The 19,404-nt window shown below is 39.2% G+C and overlaps 1 protein-coding gene across 1 annotated transcript in view; it reads right to left on the bottom strand.

Moving 5' to 3' along the window:
• Window positions 1-18,871, bottom strand: part of LOC128661539 (olfactory receptor 13C9-like) — a 29,057-nt gene extending 10,186 nt beyond the window's left edge. Inside the window, exon 1 of the mRNA XM_053715785.1 lies at window positions 18,817-18,871. Within this exon, the coding sequence (XP_053571760.1) occupies window positions 18,817-18,871 (55 nt within the window). The remainder of the gene's footprint in view (window positions 1-18,816) is intronic.
• Window positions 18,872-19,404: the final 533 nt, after the last annotated feature.

Here is a 19,404-nt window from a genome sequence, read left to right as displayed (position 1 = left end):
TACACTATCAATAAATTAATTAAATACAATACCTACAAATAAATACAATGAAATAAACTAACTAAAGTACAAAAAATAAAAAAGAACTAAGTTACAAAAAATAAAAAAATATTTACAAACATTAGAAAAATATTACAACAATTTTAAACTAATTACACCTACTCTAAGCCCCCTAATAAAATAACAAAGACCCCCAAAATAAATAAATGCCCTACCCTATTCTAAAATTAAAATAGAAAAGCTCTTTTACCTTACCAGCCCTGAAAAGGGCCCTTTGCGGGGCATGCCCCAAAGAATTCAGCTCTTTTGCCTGTAAAAAAAAAAAACATACAATACCCCCCCCAACATTACAACCCACCACCCACATACCCCTAATCTAACCCAAACCCCCCCTTAAATAAACCTAACACTAAGCCCCTGAAGATCTTCCTACCTCATCTTCACCATACCAGGTTCACCGATCGATCCAGAAGAGCTCCTCCGATGTCCTGATCCAAGCCCAAGCGGGGGGCTGAAGAGGTCCATGATCCGGCTGAAGTCATCATCCAAGCGGGAGCTGAAGAGGTCCATGATCCGGCTGAAGTCTTCATCCAAGCGGGGCAGAAGAGGTCTTCCATCCGATTGAAGTCTTCATCCAAGCGGCATCCATCCGGAGCGAAGCGGCAGCATCCTGAAGACCTTCACCGTGTAACATCGCTAGAAAAAAATATACTGAACATAACTCAGGGCAGTAAATTCTGCAGGTCGTTCTCCCAGCTGAAGTTTCCCCATACTCTTCAGTTATGTGTGAGAAAAGCAGTGGACCTTAGTTACAACCTGCTAAGATCATCAAAAACCTCAGGCAAATTCTTCTTCTAATTTCTGCCTGAGGTAAAAAACAGTACAACGCCGGCACTGTTTAAAAATAACAAACTTTTGATTGAAGATAATTCACCACATCTCTCTAGCTACTTCCTTTGTCGAGAGCTGCAAGAGAATGACTGGAGGTGGCAGTTAGGGGAGGAGCTATATAGACAGCTCTGCTGTGGGTGATCCTCTTGCAGCTTCCTGTTGGGAAGGAGAATATCCCACAAGTAATGGATGAATCCGTGGACTGGATACACCTTACAAGAGAAAGAGTGAATTTTTGTACAGAATTTATTCGACCAAAGATTTCATAAATGCCTTTGCTCTACAGCTAAATATGTGTAATACTGTAATAGTGTACTAATGGCATAACCTTAGCTGATGTTAACATTGTTATCATGAATGTGTGCACTGTTGCATTGCAAAAATACGTACTCTATGCCTATGTTATTATTGTTATATGTAAAAACGAATACAACTATTTAATGGAAAAAAAGACACAACTGCTTTACTACATTGTTGTATTACAGTGTATTAGTGAGTGGTAAGAAGGACAACAAATACTTTAGTAGCATGTAAAGTAGACTTCAGGATGCCTATGGTTTATGACTTTAGTAATGAGGAGAAGAAAATGAAGTAAAAAAAATGATAATAAACTATTCACTCACATATTCCACACAATATTCTTCTTACCAAAGAAATGTATTATGCTATTATAAAATATACACAGTCAGATAACTACTATGCCTATTTAGAATGATTGATTGATCAATCAATTGACTGATTTAGACATCATTTTCAAACAAATCACATTACTTGTGTATCTATTTATGAACATATACATGTAAGTACATAAAACTGTATAAATATTGTATATGTATCTTATTTCTAGAGATGTGCAGACAAGAATTTTTTGTTTCAGACAAAATTTTCCTTTCCCCGAATATTTGGTCGCTTCTGTGTTTGATATTCATTTAGTTTAAAATAAAACAAATGCTTAATTTTAGGTAAACATTTACATTTCATTTTGGTTAAAACGAATCTAAGTATTTCAAAGCTACAGGTAAAAATTTCACCTTTAGCTACTATACTTTCCTTAATGGGCTCTGCATAGAAAGCTAAGGCCTAGATTTGGAGTTTGGCGGTAGCTGTGAAAACCAGCGTTAGAGGCTCCTAACGCTGGTTTTAGGCTACCTCCGGTATTTGGAGTCACTCAAAAAAGGGTCTAACGCTCACTTTTCAGCCGCGACTTTTCCATACCGCAGATCCCCTTACGTAAATTGCGTATCCTATCTTTTCAATGGGATTTTTCTAACTCCGGTATTTAGAGTCGTGTCTGAAGTGAGCGTTAGAACTCTAACGGCAAAACTCCAGCCGCAGAAAAAAGTCAGTAGTTAAGAGCTTTCTGGGCTAACGTCGGTTCATAAAGCTCTTAACTACTGTACTCTAAAGTACACTAACACCCATAAACTACCTATGTACCCCTAAACCGAGGTCCCCCCACATAGCCGCAACTCGATTAAATTTTTTAACCCCTAATCTGCCGACCGCCACCTACGTTATCCTTATGTACCCCTAATCTGCTGCCCCTAACACCGCCGACCCCTATATTATATTTATTAACCCCTAACCTGCCCCCCACAATGTCGCCACCAGCTACCTACAATAATTAACCCCTAATCTGCCGTCCGCACGCCGCCGCCAGCTACATTATATCTATGTACCCCTAATCTGCTGCCCTAACACCGCCGACCCCTATATTATATTTATTAACCCCTAATCTGCCCCCCACAACGTCGCCGCCAGCTACCTACAATAATAAACCCCTAATCTGCCGTCCGCACGCCGCCGCCAGCTACATTATAGCTATGTACCCCTAATCTGCTGCCCCTAACACCGCCGACCCCTATATTATATTTATTAACCCCTAACCTGCCCTCCCTATCATCGCCGACACCTAACTTCAATTATTAACCCCTAATCTGCCGACCGAATCTCGCCGCTATTCTAATAAATGTATTAACCCCTAAAGCTAAGTCTAACCCTAACACTAACACCCCCCTAAATTAAATATAATTTTAATCTAACGAAATTAATTAACTCTTATTAAATAAATTATTCCTATTTAAAGCTAAATACTTACCTGTAAAATAAATCCTAATATAGCTACAACATAAATTATAATTATATTATAGCTATTTTAGGATTAATATTTATTTTACAGGTAACTTTGTATTTATTTTAACCAGGTACAATAGCTATTAAATAGTTAAGAACTAGCTAAAATAGTTAAAATAATAACAAAATTACCTGTAAAATAAATCCTAACCTAAGTTACAATTAAACCTAACACTACACTATCAATAAATTAATTAAATAAAATACCTACAATTACCTACAATTAAACCTAACACTACACTATCAATAAATTAATTAAATACAATACCTACAAATAAATACAATGAAATAAACTAACTAAAGTACAAAAAATAAAAAAGAACTAAGTTACAAAAAATAAAAAAATATTTACAAACATTAGAAAAATATTACAACAATTTTAAACTAATTACACCTACTCTAAGCCCCCTAATAAAATAACAAAGACCCCCAAAATAAATAAATGCCCTACCCTATTCTAAAATTAAAATAGAAAAGCTCTTTTACCTTACCAGCCCTGAAAAGGGCCCTTTGCGGGGCATGCCCCAAAGAATTCAGCTCTTTTGCCTGTAAAAAAAAAACCATACAATACCCCCCCAACATTACAACCCACCACCCACATACCCCTAATCTAACCCAAACCCCCCCTTAAATAAACCTAACACTAAGCCCCTGAAGATCTTCCTACCTTATCTTCACCATACCAGGTTCACCGATCGATCCAGAAGAGCTCCTCCGATGTCCTGATCCAAGCCCAAGCGGGGGGCTGAAGAGGTCCATGATCCGGCTGAAGTCATCATCCAAGCGGGAGCTGAAGAGGTCCAGGATCCGGCTGAAGTCTTCATCCAAGCGGGGCAGAAGAGGTCTTCCATCCGATTGAAGTCTTCATCCAAGCGGCATCCATCCGGAGCGAAGCGGCAGCATCCTGTAGACCTTCACCGCGGAACATCGCTAGAAAAAAATATACTGAACATACCTCAGGGCAGTAAATTCTGCAGGTCGTTCTCCCAGCTGAAGTTTCCCCATACTCTTCAGTTATGTGTGAGAAAAGCAGTGGACCTTAGTTACAACCTGCTAAGATCATCAAAAACCTCAGGCAAATTCTTCTTCTAATTTCTGCCTGAGGTAAAAAACAGTACAACGCCGGCACTGTTTAAAAATAACAAACTTTTGATTGAAGATAATTCACCACATCTCTCTAGCTACTTCCCTTGTCGAGAGCTGCAAGAGAATGACTGGAGGTGGCAGTTAGGGGAGGAGCTATATAGACAGCTCTGCTGTGGGTGATCCTCTTGCAGCTTCCTGTTGGGAAGGAGAATATCCCACAAGTAATGGATGAATCCGTGGACTGGATACACCTTACAAGAGAAAGAGTGAATTTTTGTACAGAATTTATTCGACCAAAGATTTCATAAATGCCTTTGCTCTACAGCTAAATATGTGTAATACTGTAATAGTGTACTAATGGCATAACCTTAGCTGATGTTAACATTGTTATCATGAATGTGTGCACTGTTGCATTGCAAAAATACCCTCTATGCCTATGTTGTTATTGTTATATGTAAAAACGAATACAACTATTTAATGGAAAAAAGACACAACTGCTTTACTACATTGTTGTATTACAGTGTATTAGTGAGTGGTAAGAAGGACAACAAATACTTTAGTAGCATGTAAAGTAGACTTCAGGATGCCTATGGTTTATGACTTTAGTTATGAGGAGAAGAAAATGAAGTAAAAAAAATGATATAAAACTATTCACTCACATATTCCACACAATATTCTTCTTACCAAAGAAATGTATTATGCTATTATAAAATATACACATTCAGGTAACTACTATGCCTATTTAGAATGATTGATTGATCAATCAATTGACTGATTTAGACATCATTTTCAAACAAATCACATTACTTGTGTATCTATTTATGAACATATACATGTAAGTACATAAACCTGTATAAATATTGTATATGTATTTTATTTCTAGAGATGTGCAGACAAGAATTTTTTGTTTCAGACAAAATTTTCCTTTCCCCGAATATTTGGTCGCTTCTGTGTTTGATATTCATTTAGTTTAAAATAAAACAAATGCTTAATTTTAGGTAAACATTTACATTTCATTTTGGTTAAAACGAATCTAAGTATTTCAAAGCTACAGGTAAAAATTTCACCTTTAGCTACTATACTTTCCTTAATGGGCTCTGCATAGAAAGCTAAGGCCTAGATTTGGAGTTTGGCGGTAGCCGTGAAAACCAGCGTTAGAGGCTCCTAACGCTGGTTTTAGGCTATCTCCGGTATTTGGAGTCACTCAAAAAAGGGTCTAACGCTCACTTTTCAGCCGCGACTTTTCCATACCGCAGATCCCCTTACGTAAATTGCGTATCCTATCTTTTCAATGGGATTTTTCTAACTCCGGTATTTAGAGTCGTGTCTGAAGTGAGCGTTAGAACTCTAACGACAAAACTCCAGCCGCAGAAAAAAGTCAGTAGTTAAGAGCTTTCTGGGCTAACGCCGGTTCATAAAGCTCTTAACTACTGTACTCTAAAGTACACTAACACCCATAAACTACCTATGTACCCCTAAACCGAGGTCCCCCCACATCGCCGCAAGTCAATTAATTTTTTTAACCCCTAATCTGCCGACCGCCACCTACGTTATCCTTATGTACCCCTAATCTGCTGCCCCTAACACCGCCGACCCCTATATTATATTTATTAACCCCTAACCTGCCCCCCACAACGTCGCCACCAGCTACCTACAATAATTAACCCCTAATCTGCCGTCCGCACGCTGCCGCCAGCTACATTATAGCTATGTACCCCTAATCTGCTGCCCTAACACCGCCGACCCCTATATTATATTTATTAACCCCTAATCTGCCCCCCACAACGTCGCCGCCAGCTACCTACAATAATAAACCCCTAATCTGCCGTCCGCACGCCGCCGTCAGCTACATTATAGCTATGTACCCCTAATCTGCTGCCCCTAACACCGCCGACCCCTATATTATATTTATTAACCCCTAACCTGCCCTCCCTAACATCGCCGACACCTAACTTCAATTATTAACCCCTAATCTGCCGACTGAATCTCGCCGCTATTCTAATAAATGTATTAACCCCTAAAGCTAAGTCTAACCCTAACACTAACACCCCCCTAAATTAAATATAATTTTAATCTAACGAAATTAATTAACTCTTATTAAATAAATTATTCCTATTTAAAGCTAAATACTTACCTGTAAAATAAATCCTAATATAGCTACAACATAAATTATAATTATATTATAGCTATTTTAGGATTAATATTTATTTTACAGGTAACTTTGTATTTATTTTAACCAGGTACAATAGCTATTAAATAGTTAAGAACTAGCTAAAATAGTTAAAATAATAACAAAATTACCTGTAAAATAAATCCTAACCTAAGTTACAATTAAACCTAACACTACACTATCAATAAATTAATTAAATAAAATACCTACAATTACCTACAATTAAACCTAACACTACACTATCAATAAATTAATTAAATACAATACCTACAAATAAATACAATGAAATAAACTAACTAAAGTACAAAAAATAAAAAAGAACTAAGTTACAAAAAATAAAAAAATATTTACAAACATTAGAAAAATATTACAACAATTTTAAACTAATTACACCTACTCTAAGCCCCCTAATAAAATAACAAAGACCCCCAAAATAAATAAATGCCCTACCCTATTCTAAAATTAAAATAGAAAAGCTCTTTTACCTTACCAGCCCTGAAAAGGGCCCTTTGCGGGGCATGCCCCAAAGAATTCAGCTCTTTTGCCTGTAAAAAAAAAACCATACAATACCCCCCCCAACATTACAACCCACCACCCACATACCCTAATCTAACCCAAACCCCCCCTTAAATAAACCTAACACTAAGCCCCTGAAGATCTTCCTACCTTATCTTCACCATACCAGGTTCACCGATCGATCCAGAAGAGCTCCTCCGATGTCCTGATCCAAGCCCAAGCGGGGGGCTGAAGAGGTCCATGATCCGGCTGAAGTCATCATCCAAGCGGGAGCTGAAGAGGTCCAGGATCCGGCTGAAGTCTTCATCCAAGCGGGGCAGAAGAGGTCTTCCATCCGATTGAAGTCTTCAGCCAAGCGGCATCCATCCGGAGCGAAGCGGCAGCATCCTGTAGACCTTCACCGCGGAACATCGCTAGAAAAAAATATACTGAACATACCTCAGGGCAGTAAATTCTGCAGGTCGTTCTCCCAGCTGAAGTTTCCCCATACTCTTCAGTTATGTGTGAGAAAAGCAGTGGACCTTAGTTACAACCTGCTAAGATCATCAAAAACCTCAGGCAAATTCTTCTTCTAATTTCTGCCTGAGGTAAAAAACAGTACAACGCCGGCACTGTTTAAAAATAACAAACTTTTGATTGAAGATAATTCACCACATCTCTCTAGCTACTTCCCTTGTCGAGAGCTGCAAGAGAATGACTGGAGGTGGCAGTTAGGGGAGGAGCTATATAGACAGCTCTGCTGTGGGTGATCCTCTTGCAGCTTCCTGTTGGGAAGGAGAATATCCCACAAGTAATGGATGAATCCGTGGACTGGATACACCTTACAAGAGAAAGAGTGAATTTTTGTACAGAATTTATTCGACCAAAGATTTCATAAATGCCTTTGCTCTACAGCTAAATATGTGTAATACTGTAATAGTGTACTAATGGCATAACCTTAGCTGATGTTAACATTGTTATCATGAATGTGTGCACTGTTGCATTGCAAAAATACCCTCTATGCCTATGTTGTTATTGTTATATGTAAAAACGAATACAACTATTTAATGGAAAAAAAGACACAACTGCTTTACTACATTGTTGTATTACAGTGTATTAGTGAGTGGTAAGAAGGACAACAAATACTTTAGTAGCATGTAAAGTAGACTTCAGGATGCCTATGGTTTATGACTTTAGTTATGAGGAGAAGAAAATGAAGTAAAAAAAATGATATAAAACTATTCACTCACATATTCCACACAATATTCTTCTTACCAAAGAAATGTATTATGCTATTATAAAATATACACATTCAGGTAACTACTATGCCTATTTAGAATGATTGATTGATCAATCAATTGACTGATTTAGACATCATTTTCAAACAAATCACATTACTTGTGTATCTATTTATGAACATATACATTTAAGTACATAAACCTGTATAAATATTGTATATGTATTTTATTTCTAGAGATGTGCAGACAAGAATTTTTTGTTTCAGACAAAATTTTCCTTTCCCCGAATATTTGGTCGCTTCTGTGTTTGATATTCATTTAGTTTAAAATAAAACAAATGCTTAATTTTAGGTAAACATTTACATTTCATTTTGGTTAAAACGAATCTAAGTATTTCAAAGCTACAGGTAAAAATTTCACCTTTAGCTACTATACTTTCCTTAATGGGCTCTGCATAGAAAGCTAAGGCCTAGATTTGGAGTTTGGCGGTAGCCGTGAAAACCAGCGTTAGAGGCTCCTAACGCTGGTTTTAGGCTATCTCCGGTATTTGGAGTCACTCAAAAAAGGGTCTAACGCTCACTTTTCAGCCGCGACTTTTCCATACCGCAGATCCCCTTACGTAAATTGCGTATCCTATCTTTTCAATGGGATTTTTCTAACTCCGGTATTTAGAGTCGTGTCTGAAGTGAGCGTTAGAACTCTAACGACAAAACTCCAGCCGCAGAAAAAAGTCAGTAGTTAAGAGCTTTCTGGGCTAACGCCGGTTCATAAAGCTCTTAACTACTGTACTCTAAAGTACACTAACACCCATAAACTACCTATGTACCCCTAAACCGAGGTCCCCCCACATCGCCGCAAGTCAATTAATTTTTTTAACCCCTAATCTGCCGACCGCCACCTACGTTATCCTTATGTACCCCTAATCTGCTGCCCCTAACACCGCCGACCCCTATATTATATTTATTAACCCCTAACCTGCCCCCCACAACGTCGCCACCAGCTACCTACAATAATTAACCCCTAATCTGCCATCCGCACGCTGCCGCCAGCTACATTATAGCTATGTACCCCTAATCTGCTGCCCTAACACCGCCGACCCCTATATTATATTTATTAACCCCTAATCTGCCCCCCACAACGTCGCCGCCAGCTACCTACAATAATAAACCCCTAATCTGCCGTCCGCACGCCGCCGCCAGCTACATTATAGCTATGTACCCCTAATCTGCTGCCCCTAACACCGCCGACCCCTATATTATATTTATTAACCCCTAACCTGCCCTCCCTAACATCGCCGACACCTAACTTCAATTATTAACCCCTAATCTGCCGACTGAATCTCGCCGCTATTCTAATAAATGTATTAACCCCTAAAGCTAAGTCTAAACCTAACACTAACACCCCCCTAAATTAAATATAATTTTAATCTAACGAAATTAATTAACTCTTATTAAATAAATTATTCCTATTTAAAGCTAAATACTTACCTGTAAAATAAATCCTAATATAGCTACAACATAAATTATAATTATATTATAGCTATTTTAGGATTAATATTTATTTTACAGGTAACTTTGTATTTATTTTTACCAGGTACAATAGCTATTAAATAGTTAAGAACTAGCTAAAATAGTTACAATAATAACAAAATTACCTGTAAAATAAATCCTAACCTAAGTTACAATTAAACCTAACACTACACTATCAATAAATTAATTAAATAAAATACCTACAATTACCTACAATTAAACCTAACACTACACTATCAATAAATAAATTAAATACAAAATACCTACAAATAACTACAATGAAATAAACTAACTAAAGTACAAAAAATAAAAAAGAACTAAGTTACAAAAAATAAAAAAATATTTACAAACATAAGGAAAATCTTACAACAATTTTAAACTAATTACACCTACTCTAAGCCCCCTAATAAAATAACAAAGCCCCCCAAAATAAAAAAAATGCCCTACCCTATTCTAGATTACTAAAGTTCAAAGCTCTTTTACCTTACCAGCCTTGAACAGGGCCCTTTGCGGGGCATGCCCCAAGAAGTTCAGCTCTTTTGCCTGTAAAAAAAAACATACAATACCCCCCCCAACATTACAACCCGCCACCCACATACCCCTAATCTAACCCAAACCCCCCTTAAATAAACCTAACACTAAGCCCCTGAAGATCTCCCTACCTTGTCTTCATCTCACCGGGTTCAGCGATCGGTCCAGAAGAAGGTCCGAAGTCTTGATCCAAGCGGAGCAAGAAGAGGTCCTCCATCCGGTAGAAGTCTTCATCCAAGCGGGGCAGAAGAGGTCTTCCATCCGATTGAAGTCTTCATCCAAGCGGGATCTTCTATAGTCATCCATCCGGAGCGGAGCAGCAGCATCCTGAAGACCTCCGACGCGAAACATCCATCCTGGCCGACGACTGAACGACGAATGATGGTTCCTTTAAATGACGTCATCCAAGATGGCGTCCCTCGAATTCCGATTGGCTGATAGGATTCTATCAGCCAATCGGAATTAAGGTAGGAATATTCTGATTGGCTGATGGAATCAGCCAATCAGAATCAAGTTCAATCCGATTGGATGATTGGATCAGCCAATTGGATTGAACTTGATTCTGATTGGCTGATTCCATCAGCCAATCAGAATATTCCTACCTTAATTCCGATTGGCTGATAGAATCCTATCAGCCAATCGGAATTCGAGGGACGCCATCTTGGATGACGTCATTTAAAGGAACCGTCATTCGTCGTTCAGTCGTCGGCCAGGATGGATGTTCCGCATCGGAGGTCTTCAGGATGTTGCCGCTCCGGATGGATGACTATAGAAGATCCCGCTTGGATGAGGACTTCAATCGGATGGAAGACCTCTTCTGCCCCGCTTGGATGAAGACTTCTACCGGATGGAGGACCTCTTCTTGCTCCGCTTGGATCAAGACTTCGGACCCTCTTCTGGACCGATCGCTGAACCCGGTGAGGTGAAGACAAGGTAGGGAGATCTTCAGGGGCTTAGTGTTAGGTTTATTTAAGGGGGGTTTGGGTTAGATTAGGGGTATGTGGGTGGTGGGTTGTAATGTTGGGGGGGGGTATTGTATGTTTTTTTTTACAGGCAAAAGAGCTGAACTTCTTTGGGCATGCCCCGCAAAGGGCCCTGTTCAGGGCTGGTAAGGTAAAAGAGCTTTGAACTTTAGTAATCTAGAATAGGGTAGGGCATTTTTTTATTTTGGGGGGCTTTGTTATTTTATTAGGGGGCTTAGAGTAGGTGTAATTAGTTTAAAATTGTTGTAAGATTTTTCTTATGTTTGTAAATATTTTTTTATTTTTTGTAACTTAGTTCTTTTTTATTTTTTGTACTTTAGTTAGTTTATTTCATTGTAGTTATTTGTAGGTATTGTATTTAATTAATTTATTGATAGTGTAGTGTTAGGTTTAATTGTAGGTAATTGTAGGTATTTTATTTAATTAATTTATTGATAGTGTAGTGTTAGGTTTAATTGTAACTTAGGTTAGGATTTATTTTACAGGTAATTTTGTAATTATTTTAACTATTTTAGCTATTAAATAGTTCTTAACTATTTAATAGCTATTGTACCTGGTTAAAATAAATACAAAGTTGCCTGTAAAATAAATATTAATCCTAAAATAGCTATAATATAATTATAATTTATACTGTAGCTATATTAGGATTTATTTTACAGGTAAGTATTTAGCTTTAAATAGGAATAATTTATTTAATAAGAGTTAATTAATTTCGTTAGATTAAAATTATATTTAACTTAGGGGGGTGTTAGTGTTAGGGTTAGACTTAGCTTTAGGGGTTAATACATTTATTAGAATAGCGGTGAGCTCCAGTCGTTAGATTAGGGGTTAATAATTGAAGTTAGGTGTCGGCGATGTTAGGGAGGGCAGATTAGGGGTTAATACTATTTATTATAGGGTTAGTGAGGCGGATTAGAGGTTAATAACTTTATAATAATAGCGGTGCGGTCCGGTCGGCAGATTAGGGGTTAATAAGTGTAGGCAGGTGGAGGCGACGTTGTGGGGGGCAGATTAGGGGTTAATAAATATAATATAGGGGTCGGCGATGTTAGGGCAGCAGATTTGGGGTACATAGGGATAATGTAAGTAGCGGCGGTTTACGGAGCGGCAGATTAGGGGTTAATAATAATATGCAGGGGTCAGCGATAGCGGGGGAGGCAGATTAGGGGTTAATAAGTGTAAGGTTAGGGGTGTTTAGACTCGGGGTACATGTTAGAGTGTTAGGTGCAGACGTAGGAAGTGTTTCCCCATAGCAAACAATGGTGCTGCGTTAGGAGCTGAACGCGGCTTTTTTGCAGGTGTTAGGTTTTTTTTCAGCTCAAACAGCCCCATTGTTTTCTAAGGGGGAATCGTGCACGAGCACGTTTTTGAGGCTGGCCGCTTGCGTAAGCAACTCTGGTATCGAGAGTTGAAGCTGCGTTAAATATGCTCTACGCTCCTTTTTTGGAGCCTAACGCAGCCTTTATGTGGACTCTCAATACCAGAGTTATTTTTATTGTGCGGCCAGAAAAAAGCCGGCGTTAGCTTTTCGGGTCGTTACCGACAAAACTCTAAATCTAGCCGTAAGTAAGTTAAGTATTAACCGCTTAAAGAAATAAAGTAAACCATGATGATTTTCTTCAGTATTTTTTAATTTTCTTTCATTTTCATTGTGCAATTATTTAGATATTTGTTTTGTTAAAACAAAACCAAAATCTGATTGTCGGCACAAATGTGACTTCGTACGAAAACAAAAGCATGTTTCTACTTATTCCTTAACCGATTATCTGTTTATCTGGAAGGGACATTGCGGCTATATACAGTGCGTAGCCCATATTTTGTGGGGGGGGGGGAGGGGGTTCCCCACCAAATAACAAAAACAACTGATACAGAACTAACATTATACACCCAAAAGTGACTCATAAGAAAATAATACATTATATTGTATATGGCCTCTCTTCTAAAGTATAAATTGCCAGCAGTCCAAATTGATCTAAACCTGTGTAATAGACTGTTGAATAGACAGTAAACACCTTGTAATTACAATATTTTCTGGAGTCCTCAATAGAAAACATATTAGCAGTGTCTGACCATTATTACAACAGACTAGCACCTTGTTTTTTGCAATTGTAATTCAATGGTTAAACTCCAACACCTACAGAGGTGGGAATTATAGATGTAAGGCGTGTGACTATATCACTGAGGGCAAGGGATTTTACTCATGTGATACTCAATAAACATTCCTAACCAAAGGTTGTTTTAATTGCTCAACCATTTATGTTGTGTACCTCATAGAATATGTTGAACACCTAAAACAGTATGTGGATATGAAAAGTAGGGATGCCAGGATTCGTATCCGTGAGCATTTAGGCTATATGAAAAACGATAGGCCATGCTCAGCCCTATCGAGACACTTTCTGGAGGTACACAACAAAGACAAAAGCACATAGATTACAAACTATGGCCTAGATTTGGAGTTTGGCGGTAGATGGGCTGTTAACGCTCCGCGGGCTTTTTTCTGGCTGCAGCATAAAATTAACTCTGGTATCGAGAGTTCAAACAAATGCTGCGTTAGGCTCCAAAAAAGGAGCGTAGAGCATTTTTACCGCAAATGCAACTCTCGATACCAGAGTTGCTTACGGACGCGGCCAGCCTCAAAAACGTGCTCGTGCACGATTCCCCCATAGGAAACAATGGGGCTGTTTGAGCTGAAAAAAAACCTAACACCTGCAAAAAAGCAGCGTTCAGCTCCTAACGCAGCCCCATTGTTTCCTATGGGGAAACACTTCCTACGTCTGCACCTAACACTCTAACATGTACCCCGAGTCTAAACACCCCTAGCCTTACACTTATTAACCCCTAATCTGCCGCCCCCGCTATCGCTGACCCCTGCATTATATTATTAACCCCTAATCTTCCGCTCCGTAAACCGCCGCAACTTACATTATCCCTATGTACCCCTAATCTGCTGCCCCTAACACCGCCGACCCCTATATTATATTTATTAACCCCTAATCTGCCCCCCTCAACGTCGCCGACACCTGCCTACACTTATTAACCCCTAATCTGCCGAGCGGACCTGAGCGCTACTATAATAAAGTTATTAACCCCTAATCCGCCTCACTAACCCTATCATAAATAGTTTTAACCCCTAATCTGCCCTCCCTAACATCGCCGACACCTAACTTCAATTATTAACCCCTAATCTGACGACCGGAGCTCATCGCTACTATAATAAATGGATTAACCCCTAAAGCTAAGTCTAACCCTAACACTAACACCCCCCTAACTTAAATATAATTTACATCTAACGAAATTAATTAACTCTTATTAAATAAATTATTCCTATTTAAAGCAAAATACTTACCTGTAAAATAAACCCTAATATAGCTACAATATAAATTATAATTACATTGTAGCTATTTTAGGATTAATATTTATTTTACAGGCAACTTGGTAATTATTTTAACCAGGTACAACAGCTATTAAATAATTAAGAACTATTTAATAGTTACCTAGTTAAAATAATAACACAATTACCTGTAAAATAAATCCTAACCTAAGTTACAAATAAACCTAACACTAGACTATCATTAAATTAATTAAATAAAATACCTACAATTACCTACAATTAACCTAACACTACACTATCAATAAATAAATTAAATACAATTGCTACAAATAACTACAATTACATAAACTAACTAAAGTACAAAAAATAAAAAAGAACTAAGTTACAAAAAATAAAAAAATATTTACCAACATAAGAAAAATATTACAACAATTTTAAACTAATTACACCTACTCTAAGCCCCCTAATAAAATAACAAAGACCCCCAAAATAAAAAATTCCCTACCCTATTCTAAATTAATAAATGTAAAAGCTCTTTTACCTTACCAGCCCTGAACAGGGCCCTTTGCGGGGCATGCCCCAAGAAAATCAGCTCTTTTGCCTGTAAAAAAAAACATACAATACCCCCCTCCAACATTACAACCCACCACCCACATACCCCTAATCTAACCCAAACCCCCCTTAAATAAACCTAACACTAAGCCCCTGAAGATCTTCCTACCTTGTCTTCACCATCCAGGTATCACCGATCCGTCCTGGCATCCGGTGCTGAAGAGGTCCAGAAGAGGCTCCAAAGTCTTCCTCCTATCCGGCAAGAAGAGGACATCCGGACCGGCAAACATCTTCTCCAAGCGGCATCTTCGATCTTCTTCCATCCGGTGCGGAGCGGGTCCATCTTGAAGCAGCCGACGCGGATCCATCCTCTTCTTCCGTTGTCTCCCGACGAATGACGGTTCCTTTAAGGGACGTCATCCAAGATGGCGTCCCTCGAATTCCGATTGGCTGATAGGATTCTATCAGCCAATCGGAATTAAGGTAGGAATATTCTGATTGGCTGATGGAATCAGCCAATCAGAATCAAGTTCAATCCTATTGGCTGATCCAATCAGCCAATCAGATTGACCTCGCATTCTATTGGCTGATCGGAACAGCCAATAGAATGCGAGGTCAATCTGATTGGCTGATTGGATCAGCCAATAGGATTGAACTTGATTCTGATTGGCTGATTCCATCAGCCAATCAGAATATTCCTACCTTAATTCCGATTGGCTGATAGAATCCTATCAGCCAATCGGAATTCGAGGGACGCCATCTTGGATGACGTCCCTTAAAGGAACCGTCATTCGTCGGGAGACAACGGAAGAAGAGGATGGATCCGCGTCGGCTGCTTCAAGATGGACCCGCTCCGCACCGGATGGAAGAAGATCGAAGATGCCGCTTGGAGAAGATGTTTGCCGGTCCGGATGTCCTCTTCTTGCCGGATAGGAGGAAGACTTTGGAGCCTCTTCTGGACCTCTTCAGCACCGGATGCCAGGACGGATCGGTGATACCTGGTAGGGTGAAGACAAGGTAGGAAGATCTTCAGGGGCTTAGTGTTAGGTTTATTTAAGGGGGGTTTGGGTTAGATTAGGGGTATGTGGGTGGTGGGTTGTAATGTTGGAGGGGGGTATTGTATGTTTTTTTTTACAGGCAAAAGAGCTGAATTTCTTGGGGCATGCCCCGCAAAGGGCCCTGTTCAGGGCTGGTAAGGTAAAAGAGCTTTTACATTTATTAATTTAGAATAGGGTAGGGAATTTTTTATTTTGGGGGTCTTTGTTATTTTATTAGGGGGCTTAGAGTAGGTGTAATTAGTTTAAAATTGTTGTAATATTTTTCTTATGTTGGTAAATATTTTTTTATTTTTTGTAACTTAGTTCTTTTTTATTTTTTGTACTTTAGTTAGTTTATGTAATTGTAGTTATTTGTAGCAATTGTATTTAATTTATTTATTGATAGTGTAGTGTTAGGTTAATTGTAGGTAATTGTAGGTAGTTTATTTAATTAATTTATTGATAGGGTAGTGTTAGGTTTAATTATAACTTAGGTTAGGACTTATTTTACAGGTAATTTTGTTATTATTTTAACTAGGTAACTATTAAATAGTTCTTAACTATTTAATAGCTATTGTACCTGGTTAAAATAATTACAAAGTTGCCTGTAAAATAAATATTAATCCTAAAATAGCTACAATGTAATTATAATTTATATTGTAGCTATATTAGGATTTATTTTACAGGTAAGTATTTAGCTTTAAATAGGAATAATTTATTTAATAAGAGTTAATTAATTTCGTTAGATGTAAATTATATTTAAGTTAGGGGGGTGTTAGTGTTAGGGTTAGACTTAGCTTTAGGGGTTAATCCATTTATTATAGTAGCGATGAGCTCCGGTCGTCAGATTAGGGGTTAATAATTGAAGTTAGGTGTCGGCGATGTTAGGGAGGGCAGATTAGGGGTTAATACTATTTATGATAGGGTTAGTGAGGCGGATTAGGGGTTAATAACTTTATTATAGTAGCGCTCAGGTCCGCTCGGCAGATTAGGGGTTAATAAGTGTAGGCAGGTGTCGGCGACGTTGAGGGGGGCAGGTTAGGGGTTAATAAATGTAATACAGGGGTCGGCGGGGTTAGGGGCAGCAGATTAGGGGTACATAAGTATAACATAGGTGGCGGTCGGAAGATTAGGGGTTAAAAAATTTTAATCGAGTGGCGGCGATGTGGGGGGACCTCGGTTTAGGGGTACATAGGTAGTTTATGGGTGTTAGTGTACTTTAGGGTACAGTAGTTAAGAGCTTTATGAACCGGCGTTAGCCCAGAAAGCTCTTAACTCCTGCTATTTTCCGGCGGCTGGAGTTTTGTCGTTAGAGCTCTAACGCTCACTTCAGAAACGACTCTAAATACCGGCGTTAGAAAGATCCCATTGAAAAGATAGGATACACAATTGACGTAAGGGGATCTGCAGTATGGAAAAGTCGCGGCTGAAAAGTGAGCGTTAGACCCTTTAATCACTGACTCCAAATACCGGCGGTAGCCTAAAACCAGCGTTAGGAGCCTCTAACGCTGGTTTTCACGGCTACCGCCGAACTCTAAATCTAGGCCTAAGCGTTCATGTTTTAATGCTGAAAAATTGTATTTTCAGCGTTAAAACAGCACAGCAGCCATTACAAGTCTTGTCGGTATAGCTGTACCGCAAGCCTTTTAGCCTGTAATGCAACGTCAGTCCTGCACTCGTAAAAATTACGTTTTTTCATGGAACTTCCATAGGGTAGCCATTATGAGTTTTGCGGTGAGGCTAAAAAGCTTGCGTTGCAGCCTATACCGACAACATCCGTTTCGCAATCTAAAAGCAGTAGTTTTGAGTTTTACGCTACAAAACTGGTACATAAAACTCATAACTAAAGTGTTAAAAAGTACACTAAACACCCATAAACTACCTACTAACCCCTAAACCGAGGCCCTCCTGCATCGCAAATACTATTTTTAAGTTATTAACCCCTAATCTGCCACTCCCGACATCGCCGCCACTAATAAAAAAATGTATTATCCCCTATTCCTCCACTCCCCGAGATTGTCACCACTATAATAAAGTTATTAACCCCTAAACTGCCATCCTCCTGCATTAAAACACTATTTAAATATTATTAACCCCTAATCTGCCGTCCGCCCACATCGCCCCCTTTATAATAAAGTTATTACGCCCTACACCGCCGCAACTATAATAAACCTATTAACCCCTAAACCGCAAGCCCCCACAATGAAATATACTAAATTAAACTATTATCCGCTAAACCAAAAGCCCCCCACATCACAATAAACTAATTTAAATTGGTAACTCCTAAACCTTACGCCCCCTAACTTTATAATAAAATTACAATTTCCGGAGGTGGAGCTAACCGTTGAGCTGAGCGGACGTGCTGGCAGAGAGCTCCTGTCTTATAATATACTTAATAAGTTTTAAAAGTTTAAGAAGCCGCTTATTTCTTAAGATTTAGGTATCCTGCTAATCCTAGGAGGATACTATACCTTGCAGATTACCTCTATACCACATATTACAGACCCTGAAAGTGAACCAGGGGGACATCGGCCTTACAGCTTGGCATCCGTCTGGCCCTACTCCAGGCTTACCACCTACTGTGCTCCGGAGGGTCGGGGATCCGCTCCGGAGCATTCACCAACATCGCAGCAGGACCGGGGAACAAGCCTCCAATAGATCCAGAGCAGACAGAGAGCTCGACACACCTCAGGATCCAGCTTGAGACCTAGTGGCGCCAGCCCGATAACCCCTTGATCCTTGTTTGCTGCTAGAGGACCATAACAGAGGTGAGCTCTGATCAGATAGGGGTCCGGAGTGGTGGCCGGTGAAGAGAGGGTATAGGTAGCAGGAGCTCTAACCTGGGACATTGTCGGAGCCAACATCTGCATTACTTTTAGCGCCAAAAGCAGCCATTTTGGGTCCTATAAGAGAAAGATGCTGCAGACAGGCCCATAGTCAGTCCCGGTATACTACGCCCGGTCAGAAACCCTGAAGTAGTATAGGGTGGGTAGTAGCCGGTTGATAAAACCCCATATAACACCTGCAGCGGAGGGGTTTCGAGAGCGGATCAGTGGATTCCAGAGACAGGCTGCCATATGCAAGTGCACAGTACTAACCACATACACACGATCTCTGGCTGAGGCCTACCTGTTCTGCTGCTGACATACACTTAAGAGCAGAGAACTAACCATATCCACACAGCATCTGGGGTACCAGAGACCCACAGGAAGATGGTAAAGTTAACGCCTGAGCCCCACAGCTTATGTACATCCTTTAAAAGTCGTTACACACCTCTCAAAAGCAAATAATTTAACAAGCAAATAATTTTGGACTGGACAGCTCACCACTCCAGTTTGGGTTGCTCTGATATAGTGGCTGCAGTAATAATACCGCGAGAGCATCTACTGTGAATAAACAAATTAAGCTTATAGTGTGCACAGAATCTC

Source organism: Bombina bombina, chromosome 5, assembly GCF_027579735.1.
Source record: "Bombina bombina isolate aBomBom1 chromosome 5, aBomBom1.pri, whole genome shotgun sequence".
NCBI lineage: Eukaryota > Metazoa > Chordata > Amphibia > Anura > Bombinatoridae > Bombina > Bombina bombina.
The sequence above is the reverse complement of the archived record's forward strand: the minus strand, read 5'-3'. Positions and strand labels throughout refer to the sequence as shown.